Source organism: Aythya marila (assembly GCF_965140915.1).
Source record: "Aythya marila genome assembly, chromosome: 2".
NCBI lineage: Eukaryota > Metazoa > Chordata > Aves > Anseriformes > Anatidae > Aythya > Aythya marila.
The window spans coordinates 15,851,342-15,868,468 of NC_139043.1; the positions used below are offsets into that span (position 1 = coordinate 15,851,342).

The 17,127-nt window shown below is 40.4% G+C and overlaps 1 protein-coding gene across 2 annotated transcripts in view; it reads right to left on the reverse strand.

The window, feature by feature from the left end:
• Positions 1-213: 213 nt before the first annotated feature.
• The window catches only part of ZEB1 (zinc finger E-box binding homeobox 1), a 126,002-nt gene continuing 109,088 nt past the window's right edge, over positions 214-17,127 (reverse strand). Inside the window, exons 5-8 of one of the 2 annotated variants that reach the window (XM_082752156.1) lie at positions 13,045-13,150; positions 9,710-11,523; positions 8,007-8,187; positions 214-2,821 (exon numbers count right to left, since the gene is read on the reverse strand). In XM_082752156.1, coding sequence (XP_082608282.1) covers positions 2,283-2,821; positions 8,007-8,187; positions 9,710-11,523; positions 13,045-13,150 — 2,640 coding nt within the window. In that variant the 3' untranslated portion in view covers positions 214-2,282. The remainder of the gene's footprint in view (positions 2,822-8,006; positions 8,188-9,709; positions 11,524-13,044; positions 13,151-17,127) is intronic. The other variant, XM_082752155.1, reaches the window with a different exon arrangement.

The following is a 17,127-nucleotide window of genomic DNA, read 5'->3' on the forward strand; positions in this document are numbered from 1 at the left end:
CATACATCAACTTTTTCACTGGCTTATTGCTAACTCAAGAAAACAGTCATAGACTCACATTTTTTAAAAGCAATCTTATTTAAATAGAGCCTTAAAATGTGTATTATATAGATCAAGGAGGAAAAATTTACAAAAATATATGATTTGTTTTGAAGACTTAGTTGTTCTACTAACATTTGAAAAATCAAGAAATTAATGTAGCGATCCCTTTATGTGCACACAGTCAAACATTTCTTTCACTTATACGCTCCTTACATACAGTTGAAACCAGTATCTCTACTGAAACAAGAACCATGCCTGAGTAACGTCGCAGAAATAATTTAAAACAATTATTTTAAATTACCAGAATAATGACAGTAAGTCAGACTTGTTGACGCATTTTATTGTGAGATGGGGAGTCTGGTAAAAAACTAGAAAATGACCATGATGTAACAAGGAACTTAAAAATGAAGTTTCAGATTCGTAACATACATACATGAATACAGGAACAAATTGGCACAAAAATGTTAAACATTGTTCCCAACACTGTTTATAAGATTATTCTAATTTGGCTTACTAAGGAAATGAGAGTTTTATGGTTAGGCTAATCTCTTAATAAAACTGCAGAGCATCATGCTATTAGTCACACAGTGAATTTCAAAATTTAAGAGCTTTATATTAAAAACTGGGTAAAGGTAAAATGAATTGATTGCAATTGTAAAATTAATACATTCCCATTTTAATTCATCTGTTCTACAGTCCAAGGCAAGTATAAATGTTAACATAACACTGTTAAATCAAATCTCAATGCAAGAGAACCGATTGCATCTCTACTTTAAATCTTATCAACTTTCCAAATTTTCATACTAAAATATATTATTGTATTAATACAAACTACAGTATTATACACTACACTGTGTAATAAATAAAGAAATATAAAAATAAGACACATAAATATAAAAGTTTTCTAAAACTAAAAAGGTACATATGTCAGTAAGAAGGGTATTAATACTGCCAGGTTTGAAGACATACAGTACAAAATGTTGCACAGATCTATAAACTAAAAGAAATAAAATAATACTGATAGGTAAAAATCAGCTAACATTGTTAATAAATGGGGTCCATAATAACTAACATTTGAAAATACTTATGAGCCAGATAACATGTCATGTATGTGTCTGAAATTAAAGTAAACCAATAAAGCAATAAAGCAGATTAGAAAATTTCCCTTGTAATTATTGTAGAGAAATTCTGCAAGTCAGGTATTAACCCAAAATACCACCAAATAATTAAATAATGAAATATACCAGTGTTCTTACTTCTCTGATGGTTAAGTGTTTTTTCCCCATGATTAGAAGTTTGATACAAATCAACAAATGCTAGTTATTGTAGGCCACACATTGGATAAAGGCTGGTTAGAGCCTTCGTAATACTGATAAATGGCACTTACAGCACACAGGTCTTGCATAAGGCCAAAGGAGATACAAAGCTTCATATCATATCCTTCATATTGTTACTACATACTCAAAACACAATTACAAACACTGATTTTGACGACTTTGCTGTCCTTACCAGTATTAACACTGTTAGTCCCTGCAATCAGAACTCAACAACAATCTTTTCAACTACATTTTTAACCACATGAGTAAGAAACTTCAGTTCTTCTATCATCTGCTTTCTTAAGGCTAACAATACACTTTAAATGATAATATGCTCTACTACAACATCTAATGTTATAAACCGCTACCTTCTAGGTTGAATTTACAAAGGTAGCCAAGCACTGTTTGCAACTGCATTATAGGTTTCTGCAAAAGGGAATTCTGTAGTGCAGAAGTTCTCACATTTTAAAAACATAATAAAATACTGAAGCGGTTTTAGGAAATGTTTTGCCATAAAAAAAAAAAATCATAAAAATCTCTCCCAATTGTACAGCTTAAAAATTAATCAACTCAAGAATGAAAATTAATACTGATAAAACAAACAATGCCAGATGCTTGTCTAATAAATCAGGTTTCCTACAACCTGTTAAATCTTTGCTTCCAGAGTCACTGTATTTTTCTAATCTGCTTCATGTTACAAACTTGTTCCTAACTTTGAAAACTGTGTGAAAAATTACTAAGTTTGAGGTTCAGGCACACCTGGATTTCTTTTTTTTTTTCTTTTCTTTTTTTTATATATATATTTTTTTACACAGTAGTGAACAGAAATCACAGTATGCAGGCTACTGCGTTTCCATGAAAAGCATGTATAATATAGAATGAACTTCATTACCAATTTTTTTTCCTTATAGAAAAAACTATCATTTAAGCTTTATTTGTTTTTTCTTCTGACACCTGCCCATTATTCTGTATAACTTCTGTTTCTGCATTGCTTTCTTGATTTACAACTTCATCACTCTTGTTACCTTCAGTTTTCCCTTCTTCTTCTTCGTCCTCTACTTCTTGTAATTTTCTACATTCTTTTTCTTCCTGAAGTCCTTCTACCTCTTTTTCTTCCTCCTCCTCTTCCTCTTTTTCACTGTCTTCCTCTTCTTCCCTGGTTAGACTCTCTCTCTCATCCGAGTCGATCTGCGACGGAGATGCCCTGGCACCAACATGCTCAATATTTAGGACCTCCTGTCCCGTCTCTTCCTGCTCTGTGCTGTCACGCTCTTCTGCCTCTCGTTTGCAATAGGAGTAGCGATGATTCATGTGCTGAGAGTAAGACCCCGAGTGTGAAAAACGCTTTCCACATTTGTCACATTGGTAGGGTTTTTCCCCAGAATGCAGTCGCATGTGTTCGATCAAATGGTGTTTGTGTTTGAACGCTTTTTTACAGATTCCACACTCATGAGGTCTTTTACCTAGAATATAAAGCACAAACAATTGGACATTTTGTATTTAGCATTTTAAAAAATTGTACTGACACATTCATTATAAAATGCTGTTGGTGAATATATTACCAACAATTAATAACTTTATTTAACAAGACATTCTGCTCCTAGTATGATCAGTCTGGGTATCCTGCATGAGGCCAAAGGATAAGAGTATAAGGGTATCTTGATACAATTACAAAGGTAATTTTTAAGCTTCTTAGGAAAACTAAGCCAAGGTGATCGGCTCCGGGGCAGATGCATTCTGCAGTGGAGAGGGGGATTGAGGTGGTCAGGGCTTTTTTTCGGCATCGAGGCTACTCGAGGCAGGACCCTTCAGGACCTGGCGGCTCTCTCCTGAAGACTCAATCCTCTCTGAGACTGACTCATGAGCCTGCCACAGCACAAGTGTCTCCTGCTACACAGAAGATAAAAGTTCCCTCATCCTGCCAGGCAGTAGGAGGGGACCTAGGCCAAGATGGGGAATGGAAGCAGGTTCCCGCTCGGGGTGGTAGGTGAGGCCTGTCCCTGCCCACCTCGCCTTCCCATTACCCTCATGTAACAGGTACAAGGCTCTAGAACACAACAGTCAGAACACCGATGTAGACAAAAGCCCGTCCCAGCTGGCGAGGGTGCCTCAGGCCAGGCAACCTACTCCCAGCATCACTACATCTTCTGTCAAGAAAGACAGAAGGGTTATCGTCATGGGGGACTCCCTTCGGAAAGGGACAGAGGGCCCGATATGCCAACCAGACCCAACCCACAGGGAAGTCTGTTGCCTCCCTAGGGCTCGGGTGAGAGATGTTGCTAGGAAAGTCACTCTCCGGGTATGGCCCACTGACTACTACCCGCTACTGTTTTTTCAGGCTGGTGATGACGAGGTAGCAAGGAGAAGTCCAAGAGCGATTGAAAGGGACTTTAGGGCTTTGGGGCCACTAGTTAAAGGTTCAGGGGCACAGGTTGTGTTTGCCTCTGTCCTTCCAATAGGGGGGATCGATGTTGACGAGCAGACTTGTCACATTAATATGTGGCTTTGGGACTGGTGCAACTGGCAAAACCTTGGGTTTTTCAATCATGGGAAGGTCTACACGACACCGGGCCTGCTGGCACCAGATGGGATGCGCCTCTGTCAGGGCAGGAAAAGGATTTTTGCTTAGGAGTTAGTGGGGCTGATAGACAGGGCCTTAAACTAGAGTTGAAGGGGGAAGGGGATAAAACCAGGCCCGATGGTGATGAGCTAAGGGATGGTGCACTAGAATAAGAGGGACTGCATGCTAGTGAGGTCCTTTGGTCAGCTCCACAAAGTGCTGTGTGAAGGGAGGCACATTTGAAGTGCTTCTACACAAACACATGCAGTATGAGGAATAAAATGGACGAGCTAGAAGTCTTGGCCCAGTCCCACATCATTGGCATAAGCGAAACCTGGTGGGATGAGTCCTGGTGTGCTGCAGTAGATGGCTACAGGCTCTTCAGGAGGGATAGGCAGGGTAGGCGAGGCAGCGGGGTGGTGATGTATGTGAAGCAGGGGCTGGACTGTGTGGAACTTCAAGTTGGTGGTGGCAAAGTTGAGAGCCTCCGGTAAGGACTAAGGGACGAACAAATCAAGGGGATGTCACTGTAGGACTCTACTGCAGACCACCTGGCCAGGATGACAAAGCTGATGAGTTATTCTTTGCAGAACTAAGAGATGCCTTGAGATCAACTTCCCCTGTCCTTATGGGGGACTTCAACTTGCCAGATGTCAACTGGAATCACCACACAGCTGACACGAGCAAGTCCAGGAGGCTGCTAAAGCACCTAGATGATAACTTCTTGGTGCAGGTGCTAAGGGAGCCAACTAAGAAAGGCGCTCTCCTAGATCTGTTGCTGGAGAAAAGAGAGGGTCTTGTGGGACCGTGGCAACTGGCGGCCGTCTTGGTCATAGTGACCATGAAGTGGTTGAGCTAAAAACTTTTGGTGACAGAAGGAAAACTGCTACCAAAACTTCAGCCCTGGATATGGGGAAGGCAGACTTCAGGCTGCTCAGGGAACTAGTTAGCAAGGTCCCCTGCTTTTGAAGGCATTGGCATTCATCAGTGCTGGTCAGTCTTTAAGCACTGCCTCCTCAAAGCACAGGACCAGGCAATTTCAAAATATCAGAAGGCAGGCAGGCAGGGCAGAAGGCCGGCCTGGCTGACCAGGGATCTTCTACTGGAGCTTAGGCAGAAAGTGTATGGCTGCTGGAAGAAGGGTCAGGCAATGTGGAAGGAATACAGGGACACTGTTCACGTTTGTAGGGAGAAAATTCATGTGGCCAAAGCCCAATCAGAGCTGAAGCTGGCCAGGTCTGTGGGAGACAATAAACAGCTTTTTTTTTTAGGTATGTGAACAGAAAAAGGAGGACCAAAGAAAACATAGGTCCACTACTTGATGGGGAGAGCTGGCTGATGTCATCGTGGGACCTCTCTCAATTATTTTTCAACAATCTTGGGAATCTGGAGAGGTCCCAGTAGACTGGAAGCTGGCAAATGTTGTACCAATTTTCAACAAGGGCAAGAAAGAAGACCCTGGCAATTACAGGCCTGTCAGTCTCATGTCAGTGCCTGGTAAAATTATGGAGATGATCCTTGAAGATATTGAAGTGCACCTGGGAGACAATGCAGTCATTGGTCCCTGCCAACATGGGTTCACGAGGCGTAGGTCCTGCCTAACAAATTTTATTTCCTTTTCTGATAAGATCACCCATCTAGTTGACCAAGGGAAACCAGCTGATGTGATCTTCTTGGATTTCAGTAAAGCTTTTGACACAGTTTCCCATAGGATCCTACTGGATGAAATGCCCAGCATACAGCTAAACAAAAACACCATCTGATGAGTGAGCAATTGGCTGACAGGCAGGGCTCAAAGGGTTGTGGTAAATGGCTGGCTGGCGGATGGTCACCAGTGGGGTCCTCCAAGGCTCCGTTTTAGGGCCAGCCCTCTTCAATGTTTTTATAAATGATTTGAATGTAGGACTAGAAGGTGTTCTGAGCAAATTTGCTGATGACACTAAACTTGGAGGAGTTGTGGACTCTGTTGAGGGTGGAAAGGCCTTGCAGAGAGATCTGGACAGATTGGAGAGCAGGGCGAACCACATGAAGCTTAACAAGAGCAAGAGCTGGGTCCTGCACCTGGGACCGGGCAACCCTGGCTATACATACAGACTGGGCGATGAGATGTTGGAGAGCAGCCCCGCAGAGAGGGATCTGGGGGTTGTGGTTGACAGCAAGTTGAATATGAGCCAGCAGTGTGCCCTGGCAGCCAGGACAGCCAACAGTATCCTGGGGTGCATCAAGCACAGCATTGCTAGTCGGTTGAGGGAAGTGATTGTCCCGCTCTACTCTGCACTGGTGCGGCCTCACCTCAATTACTGTGTGCCGTTCTGGGCACCACAGTACAAAAAGGACGTAAAACTGAGTGGAGGGGCAGGCACTGATCTGTTCTCTTTAGTTACCAGGACACACGGTAACGGTGTCAAGCCGACGCAGGGGAGGTTTAGGCTGGACATCAGGAAGAGGGTCTTCACTGAGAGGGTGCTCGCACACTGCAACAGGTTCCCCAGGGAAGTAGTCACTGCACCAAGCCTGTCGGAGTTTAAGAAGCATTTGGACTGTGCACTTTGTCACATGGTCTGAAATTTTGGGTAGACCTGTGTGGTGCCAGGAGTTGGACTCGATGATCCTTTCCAACTTGGGATATTCTATGATTCTATAATTCTATGAAAACTAACATAAAAGGATATTCTCAGATGCAATTTTGAGCAAAAAAATGAATATAAATAGATTAGAAAATGAGGAATATTTCTTGCATTAAATGTTATTCAGACTCAAAACCATTTTAACACGTCTTCATTGATGGAAATTTTAAATCAACTAAGCTTTTATGTTAACTTTTGTGCACCAGTCCTTGTAGCATGTCATAGGTAAAAGGAAAACTATTCTAAAATATTCTCTGGCACAGATGGGTATCTTACATATAAAACTTGCTTCCAGTATATCAACTGGAAAAAAATCTGCTTTCTTTGACTGAGTTCTCTTTCTGCTCTTTTTTCCAGCTTTCTACTTGCCTCTCTACTACTTGCCTTTCTGCTGCTGTTTTTAGAGACTCTTTTAAAGGCAGCACGGACCTAGTTATGTTATTTTGATTTCAACACTCAAAGTTGTTAGGCAAAACAACTTTGCACAGCTTTCACCCAGACATAAAAAAATACAGACAATGAGACAGCAGTTTTCTGGTCGCGCTCCCTGTCAAATTATGTCAAACAAGCAGCATTTCTGAACTCAACATTTAATTTAAAAGCAGAACAGAAAGCAAAATTGTGTTATGAAAGGGAGAAGTTAAGAGTCTCAGAGCAGGGAAGGTATGAAAATAGAAGATATCTTAACAAACACAACTTGGGAAACTTGATCAAATGTTAAAGACAAAGGGGAGCATTTTATCTTTTTAATTCTGTGTTTAAGTACAATGAACTAAATACTTAATATACAGAAAGACAATACAGGCACTTAACCAGGAGGAAAAGAGATTTTTGAAGACATCACTGAAATAAGACAGCAACACTTACTCAAAAAAAAAAAAAAAAAAGACTAAGGATAGCAGAAGTGGAGCTAAAAGGAACAATTATGAAAAATTAGAAATAAAAATGAAAGCCACAAAGGTTTTCCTTTGGGGTTAGATTCTACATATCATGAACGTCTATTAATTTCAGATAACTACAAATTTGGCTTACTTTGAGAATCCTTTGTAGCCTGGCTGGCTTTCATGTGACGTATCACACACATATACGGCCCTTTTCTAATAAATAAATAATATATGTACATATATTCTTTCTTAATTTAAAACCAGACAAAGTAAATTAGACATAATAAGTCCTTGACTATAGATTGTGGTGTGCAGATGATTGTCCATGAGCCAGATGGAAGAAAATCCCCATTTTTCTATTCAGGGTTTAGATCTTGCAAATTTAAGAAACACAGAACTACAGTTCTGTGAAACAAATTTACAAAACATGGATTTCTAAAGAAGTCTGGGCACAGATGGTAATAAGGACTATTATACTTCTCTTACAACATTTTCTGTGAACTGAATTCCAGTTGAGCTTATCAGTTACCCACAAGCAATAAAATAATGATCTGCAACTGCATATCCTAGTACATACCTGTGTGTTCATACTTATGTCTCAATAATGAACTGCTCTTCTGGAATATTTTGTCACATAAATCACATGCATACATCCCATTTTCTGTCTTTCTCATCTTTTTCTTTGGGGGTGTTGAATCAGAATCATTTTGATCTTCTACATTCGATACTCCTTCTGAGCTAGTGTCTTGCCTTTCATCCTTAAGAAAAATTACAAAAAAAAGGTTGAGTTCAATAAAAAAATGCACTAATGCAGCACACGATTTATAAAATGTAAGCTGAAGCTACACAGTTATTTTCATTCCATCCAGTAAGTGGCCAAACAAAATTGTTTAGACTTAAACTGTCAAAAAAAATCTTTCACTGCACCTATCTGTACTGCAGTCCTTGCCATCATCCAGATGCAGAATTCTCAGGGCGAATGACTGTAATCATATCCAAACCTGATTGTTGTCCAGGTCTAGGCTACACTGGCTCATCATATTTTAAGGCCCCTAAAATACATGCAATGTTACGAAGGAAAGGATTATAGAGCTGTAAAATACCTTAAGAAGTGTCAGGAAGGTAAAAGAGCCCATTAGATGCCGAGCTGCATTTTTGAATGAATGTTTGTCCCCCATATTTTTTTGGCAAAGTTATCAAAAAAGCTATTTATCATTTGAATTTACATAACTGACCACCCTTCTCCTCATAAATCTAACAAAAATCTAGTTTAAACAAGATACGGGGGATTTCAAATGTTTTATTAACAAAAAGTTGTCCATATATTGTAACTGTAGCCTATTCCTAAGCATTTCAAGTGTTAAAGCTCACCTGTAAGTAGCATAGTATTTTCTACTGATAGTATCACAACATTCACAATTAATTTTGTTGTGTATTATCAAATCTGAGTATTAAAATGTACATATTAGCTGCCTCATATTTTTGAGGTTTCCTAAACTCTAACACGTAAGCAGCCCTGTCAATCTTCGTGGCTCCCCAGTCTCTGGCTATACAGCAACCTGTATAAAATGCTGAATGGCCAATTTCTAAGATTTAATTAGAAATGCTAAGTCTCTATGTAAGTCAGTTCAGTTCTGCTCTGTCTCTACCTCCATATACATTGGTATCTCTCAGCCCAAAATCTAACCCTGGTTAGATCACATCTAGAGGTACCCAGGGAGGAACCGATCAGGGTACAGGAGTGGTGCACGACGAAGGTAATACCTACCCTACTTCCATTTGAAAATGCTTCGGAATTTTGTTTAAAGTGCCATTATTGTGAAGGATGAATTCAGCTACTCTGCAAGCTAAGAAAGCACAGCAGAGTGAAAAGAATAGCGAGAACTTACAAATGGTTTATTTTTTGGATGTGGGGAAAGAGGAGATAAGGAATCTAAGCCACGGCTTTACCTCGGTTTTTGATCAGGAGAACTAAACTGTCTTTAAAATACTGAGCACTACTGTTCAAGAAGACACTTCTGAATGGCACAATTTAGTGAGGAATTGACTTGTCCATGCACAGAACTAGACTGCAGCTGTCAGTCTAGACTCCAGCTGACCGAGCTGACTAGCTTTGCAAAGGTGTTAATGGTGACGTCTGTTACCTGTTAACAGTCAAACCGAATAAACGGGACAGTTTGTGTTTACATTTTATTTAATTTAACATTTTTCTATTAGTTTAGTACGGGTACAGAATGAACACATCACATACAGTGCAGAGGAACACATAGACTTCAGTACCTGACTTCCATTGGCTTGTTGGGTCTGTTTTGGTGGTGTTTCCTGAACTGCAGGACTAACTGTAGTAGAGTACGTATAAGCCACCTGGGGAATCAAAATGGTTTGCTTATTGGCAGCGAGAGCTCTCAAGCATGGAACACTGTTCTGGTCAGCAATGGCAACAATTGTAGGTAACTGGGCAGTGACTGTAGGTATAGCAATATTTATGGGATTGGCACTTGGTGGGATTACATTTACAATAGGATCAGAGTCTGTAATACTGTTGTCCTTTTGTGGTTCTTTTTTTGCACAAGTTAAGTTCAAAGGTTCTTCTTGGACAGAATAAACACTGTTCTGGTAAACACTAGTTATGGTAGATCTTTCCAATAGTTCTCCATGTTGCTTTGGTAGCGAAAGGTCAAGAGGTTCAATTTGTGGCTCTTCTTGTACACCCTCTGCCGTGTACGTATAACCCTGTGAATTTCGTGATGAAGAAAGGTTTAGTGGCGATGGGGATGGCGTGCTACTGCGTGAACCATTCAGAGTTGATCCCCCTGATGAAGTCTGAGATTTTGTTTTATCGGCCGGATTTTCTGAATTACTCGTACTGTTCTGGGGTTCACTCACATTTGTAGTTGCTGCTTGATCATCGTTATCTGCGGGGCTGCTTACTTTAGCTTGTTCGGGAGAAGATGGTCCAGAAGACTGCACAGAAATTTGTCCAGCTTGCATTTTTTCAAACCACTTTTTTACCACATCCAGTGGTAGGTTTACTGAATCGGCTATTTTTGAAAGCTCTTCTGCGCTTGGTTGTGCATTTAATGCATAATACGCTTTTAGGAGCGATAAAAGGTTCTTTAAAGGTGGCTGACCAGGAGACAAGTTGTTCTCCCCAGTTTCTGATGGGGCAGGGGAGTCAGGCTTCTCAGCTTCTGTTTCACTGGATTGAGGAAGCTGAGGAGGATTTTTCGTTTCATAGTGCTTTAATTCTTGAAGTGCATTAAGATCTCCTGGACAGTCATCACAAAGAAGACAAGTGCTATCATTGGTCTCTCCTTCAAAGTTCTTATCTTTCTCAGACTTCACCGTAAGATCTTCTGGTAATTTTTCATTTTTGCAACTGTTTGCAGGAACAGAGTGTTCTTTTTTTAGATTTTGTGGAACAACCTGAAGTTGGCTTGGCTGCTCCAAGCTGTAGTTGATGATAATTTTGGTTGTCCCATCTTGGTCAACCAAAGGAAGACTGATAGCTGAAATGAGGGAATGGCCAGCTTGTTGTATAGATGCATTGCTGATTGTTTCTTGTTCTTTGGATGCAAGACTAGCGTGATTGTTTTCCAATACTTGCCTTATTACATTACCATCCACTGCCACTTTAAGTACATTTTGAATGTCACTTAAGTTGATGCTTATGGGAGACACCAGACCTACTGTTGGTAGAACAACAGCTTGCACCACACCCTGAGGAGAACTGGTTGCCTGCAATGGGCTACCACCACTAAAAACCCCATTCTGCAAAGGGGTCGAACAATTAATTCCTGAAGCAACCACTATGGGCTTGAATTCATAATCCACAGGTTCAGTTTTAATTTGGTTAACAGGAAGTTGCTCTTGCAAGGGTTTGTTTTCCATCTTTTGTCGTATCTGTGGTCTTGCTGGGCTACCGGGTGATGCAGAAAGGGAAGGGGAGGAGCACTGAGACGTCTTGAGCCCTGTCCGAGCTCGACCATTCACGGGCATCAAACCAATACACTTCTTACTGCTTATGTGTGAGCTGTATGAACCAGAATGGGAAAAACGTTTCTTGCAGTTTGGGCACTCATATGGCTTCTCTCCTAAAGATAAAAAAAAGAAAGAAAAAAAAAAGAAGAAAAAAGTGCATGCAATGTTTCATCAGGTTACGGTGCAACTTTATCAAGCACAGTAAACAGAAAAGAATACACCAAAATTAGCTCTCAAAGAGTCCTACAGAAAAAAATCCTTTACAGTGAACTGAACACCAAAAGCTATTATGTCATCTCTAGCTCTGATTCTAGGGTCTCTGATAAGTTCAACTGTGGTCAAGTAGTAGACAAAGGATGGCACCCACATGACCATGATACATTCTGGTATTTCCCAGTAACTGCCTACATATGACATGAATGAGTCTACACGATACTTGCAGATTTCATTAAACTCCATTCCAGCAGCAATACTACTAATGTCAGAAGCAGCATTAAACAATTCAGAATGGAAAAAAAAAGCAGAATATGTTTAACCAAAGAAAAACACAAATGGCAAAAATGTAAATCATAATTAAATAAGGAGCTGCATTTTACTGCAGCAAATACAAATACAAAATATCTGTATTTTCCTGTAATGCTCATCAGCTGAATATAAACAAGCAAAGTTTAGGTAAAGGGAAACCAGAACGAGGCATAAGACCAATGTCTGTTTGCCTTCAGAGATGAGTATCAGGTTAAATGGTCAGGAAGATGCATACAAATATGCAATCGTTACACCCACAGAGTTGACTTTTCAGGGTATATGTGTTACAGAGGAAAAGGAAAGAGCCAGAACAGCTGGCTTTCTTCAGAATGAAAACTGCGTTGGCTGAAGCTTTCCCATGCACAGACATAGATGCCAGTACTCTGTGGAAATGAAATGAATTTGATGTTTGCTGAGGGAAGACTTCTGAGTAAGGTGCTCTTAATTGCTATTATTATGGCCGAGCAACCAATAAGGAGGGAAAAGATGGCCTAACACCCTGTTTTCAGACTTACTGTTATTGGGTACATTTGGGTTAAAGAGAGAAAATAAGAAGCTCTTCTGAGTGACCAGAGTATACTTATTATATAACATAATGAATATTAATACACGATACTACATGTTAATTTATTACAAATTGAAACTGTTGTGACAGTGTATCACAATTTCAGACCTGTGTCTTAAGGCTATTTTAACATCACCATTGTGGAATGATGAAAATCACAGCCACAGGAGGAAGCACAGTTGTTATGTCCTGATTGTTATCAACTAAAATTTTCTAGCAAGGCTCATAACATGCAGAGTGGTCTGCAACCACTGAGAAAAACCAGACCAGTGAAAAGGACTGGAAGGATGCCCCCATTTCTTCTGTCACAAGTGAAGTTTTCCTTAAGTGTCAGAGCTCAAGCTGCAACTGTAAATCCTCTTGAGTTATCCTACTTATTTTCTGCACACAGCTGAAGGCTGCAGTCAGTAGGTGCAGAATCGCAGAGGAAAAAAAAACAAACACCCGTATTTTAAACTTGGACTGACAAGGCTGATATCTCATCAAAGCTATAAAATGTAGGAATGGTAACATTAGTACATAATTCAATGCTTGATTTATTTACCACTGTGGATTCGTAGGTGCTCCTTTAGATGATGTTTATATTTAAAAGCTTTTCCACATTCAGTGCACTTGAATTTTCGATTACCGCTGGACTGCGTCACATGTCTCTGTAAGAAAAAATTAACATTATTGCACAGAACAGCATATTGGAAAAAAACTCGTGTTTTCACATTGTAACAGAGAAAATGCAATACAAAACTGAAAATAATCAATCATAATTTTAAGAGACTGAAGGTGGTATGTGTTATGCATGAAAAAGAAACAAATCAGAAGTCAGGTTAAAACTGAACCATGTGTATCTTCAGAATAAATCTGGTACAGTAAAAAGAAAAAAAGTATTTGCCCCTTCTCCTAAGTTCAGGTGAAGCTTGTATATGAGTAAGAACTTCCAAGATCTATGCTAATTCAATTTGTGAAAGCAAAAAAACAAAAAAAACCCCAAGCCCACCAACCACAGAATATGTCACACAGAATAGAGAAACATTAAAGCATATAAAAGCCTGTTTAAAGTTTAATCAGGTGACTTGATTTTTCCATTTACATGCTTCCAGTGCTTACTGTTGGCCTTGGATTCCTTTATGTAATGGTGCCACAGGATTGCTCAAGAGAAGATGGCTCAATGACAACAAAGGCACTCTCAGTCACAATTAATTCTCAAAATAAATGCAAAAAACTCAATTAAAATAAATATCGAGAGATTTCCCAAGTACACAACATCACATTTCTTCACTGTTCGCATTGAAGCTGTGTAATTATTTTTGTTATATTTTGCCTTTTGGGAGCATTTATTGTCAAGCACTTTCAAATTTTAATCAAATTACTTTTAATATAGCTTTTTCATTATACCTTAGGAAAAAAACAAAAGCAGAGAAAGGCAGGTAAGTCTATGGACTGTATATGTGAAATATGTATATATGTATGTAATGTATATATGCTCAAGTTAATTTTTTTACAAACTTTATGAATCTGTGAATGTGCATTTTTCAAGACAACAACTGCATGTGATTTAGGCCTTGGAGCTGCTTGATTGCCAACACGAAGCAGAGCAATCGGAGTGCTTTTTCCAACCAATTGTCTCTTTAAAACAGCAGCAGCTCCTTTCTAAGCGGAGCTAACTTTGCAGAGGTGCCCTACCACCGTTTGGATGCAGCTGCAGACCTTGGGCGAGTATTTTCATAAACTCATTAGCAGAGCTATTCACATACCCTGGGGAACAGCCTGCGCGCGGGCAGCCAGCAGGCAGCAGCTGATGCGCATTCACCTCCCCTGCGGGAGGCTGCAGAGGGGCTCCTCTGCCCACCCAGCCCTGGGACTGCTCCCTGAGAGCCTGCTGGGGGCCAAGAGCTCTGCTGGAGAAGGGGGAGATGGATAGGAAGGCAGGGTGGTGCTCCTGCCATGATTTATGAGCGATGGTTTTGGGAACGTTTAGCTGCGAGAGTTTGCTGGCTGAGGAGTGTGAGGACTCTGAGGTGTGCTGTCCAAATGTTCAAGCCCCCTGTTCCGTACCCTGTCCTACTTTACATGATACAGATGCTAACCAAAGACAAATTGAAACAAGATAATCTAAATTGTTTCCAAGTACTCTAATTCTGCGCTTCTCTCGGGATAAGCATTTGTTTAAGCTGCAGTTTTCACCTCTCAGCAGATCCTGCTCAGCTCCACCTCCGTGTCCTCTCCTTTCAGCCTTCTCCAAGTCTCTGCCTTGAGGTCTCCACTCCGATTTACCCTGATTAGACCCCTGTTCCCAGGTTTGTCAGCTGTCTTTTGCTAGTCCACACATCTTCCGAGCTTTGTTTCACTATGTACGTTGGAGATGATGCTCTAGAAGACTGTGGCTGACTCACTGTGCTGTAATGACCCAGCTTCACCGAGCCTGGGGAACCGTGTCAGGATTTACTTAAGCTTGCAGAGAATCAGTTACTGCTGTTTGACTTGAGATTAGGCAAGTTAAAGGATCTCAGCATGCAAACAGCTACTGCAGATGCTGGACTACATACATACTAATACTAAATATTACTGCACGTATTCAAGCTGTCAAAAATATTTCTGCTCCAGTCTTTAAAATTCAATGTGCTGCTTCCCTGGCATGGAAGCTCACGTTTCTTTTACCAAATTTGTAACGAGTCTTTCTGTTTTCCTGGTTACAGCTGTAAGCTGCTTTCAATGCTTTGAGCCTTCTGCTAGGTAGCATTTCCATCTGTGCTGCCTTACCTTCTTGTGTTTGTCATTCTTTATTCAGCTTTCTCTTATCACTGTTCCTCCTGTGCTTTTTTTATTTATTTTAAATCTGGGATATCCTCAAGAGGTACACTGCAGAATCTTCTTTAGAACTAACTGAGAAATCATGAATCTTCTCTGAAGTACCATCTGTGATACTTCCACCTTCATTTTCTGAGATTCAAATGTTTTTCCTCTTCCAGTAGTGTTAAATCTATCTTTTTGTGCCTCCGATGTGTGATATATTGTTTAATGCACTGTACTTAACTGCTGTTTCCTGTTCATTAAGACTTAACCTCAGCATTCAGACCATAATCCTCTGCATTTCTTTTAGGACTGAAAGAAGAAACATCGTCCTTAAGGTCTGTAAGTAGCCACTAACAGAGCTCTGCATCAAATATTTACTGTGCTTTGGACACAAGTCCACTCTCTTCACACTAGAGAAAGGAAAGCATTAACGGGACTCCTGAAAAGTTGTTTGGAAAATAGGAGTCACAGCTAAATTGGTGGTCTTTCACAGACGATTTGGTAATGATCTTCTAGAATGGTCATTTGTCAGCTGTGTTCACGGCAATATGAAATTTTAACAGACTAGCTCTGGGTGCTTTGTAGATTGATGAGAAGAAAAACGAAACACAGGAAGCATTTATCCATGCTGCGTCTCTTTGGGGCATCAGACGTGAAAGCAGGTGATACACAGCCACCACTGCTGCCTCCTAACCCTTAGCTGGTGCCAGAGCAAGTGCACAGCAGTACGAGGAAAGCTGGGGACACAGAGGAGAGGGGGGTGGAGGAGAAGGTGCAGGATCAGTGCTCAGCTCTCCGCTGGAGCAGAAGCAGCCAGAAAGCCTGGCATGTTTGCCCCTTCCTCAGAGGAAGGCACAGCCTGCACCTACCTCTTCCGCTGCCTCCACTACACTAGAAATTATCTTTGCTCACTGCTGCCAGTTATAAAACTGTCACATGCTGTCACATGCTTTCAGGTACGTCCTTTATGAATAAGGAAGAACAGGAAACGCTAAGTTTTGAAGATGTTGCTGTAGAAGATCCATGGCCACGTTGCCTATACTTTACTACAGATAAAATTCAATTTTCCATTACACAAACGATGTAACTGTGTGCATGCAGCAAATCTGATGACATGACAACATTGTGACAATAACATAAACAAGTAAGCATTTCAAATTAACCAAGTATCTGCACTGCTGTAGTTCTGGCTATGGCTCTAGAAAATCACATTTAACCTGGTGAATACCAAGTTCCAGATACTTCACAGAAACAATATTCCTGCTTATCAAATGCAGTCATGTCCTTCAGAAGCATAAGCCCATTAAAATACCAAACATTTCCTGCAGCAACACAATGTTTCCTTTTCTAGCAATTCTTCTGAGATTGTTTATTCCCTCGATATTTTTTCTCTTTTCTTCCAAACTATATGCAAAAATGGGAAGTCCTCCCAAGTACTTCATTCTTCTACTTTTGGGCTTCTGGTTTGAAAAAAATGTAAAATAAAAGTGGTAGCTTACAGCAATGAGACTTTACAAAAAGCTCTCATATATTTTAGTCAGAATTGTAAGCTGTATATAAGATGATAGTAGCTTTAAAGTGGAAGCCAAGCCAATAAGAGAGCATGGCAGAAATGGATTGTTCAGGGGAAATACTTGTGATTAAACAAGAGCTGCCCTGCCAGAACACACTGGCGAGGTTATTCCAAACCCTGTGAAACAGTAAAACCCTTGCCACTAGACCGCCCTTACTTTTTGTAAAAACTTCTCCTGAATGTATTCGCTCAGATATAAAGAAGGACACTACAGTTTTAACCTTGTTGAACTCTTTGACTTAGTAATAGCTCGTTGAACAGGGGTTA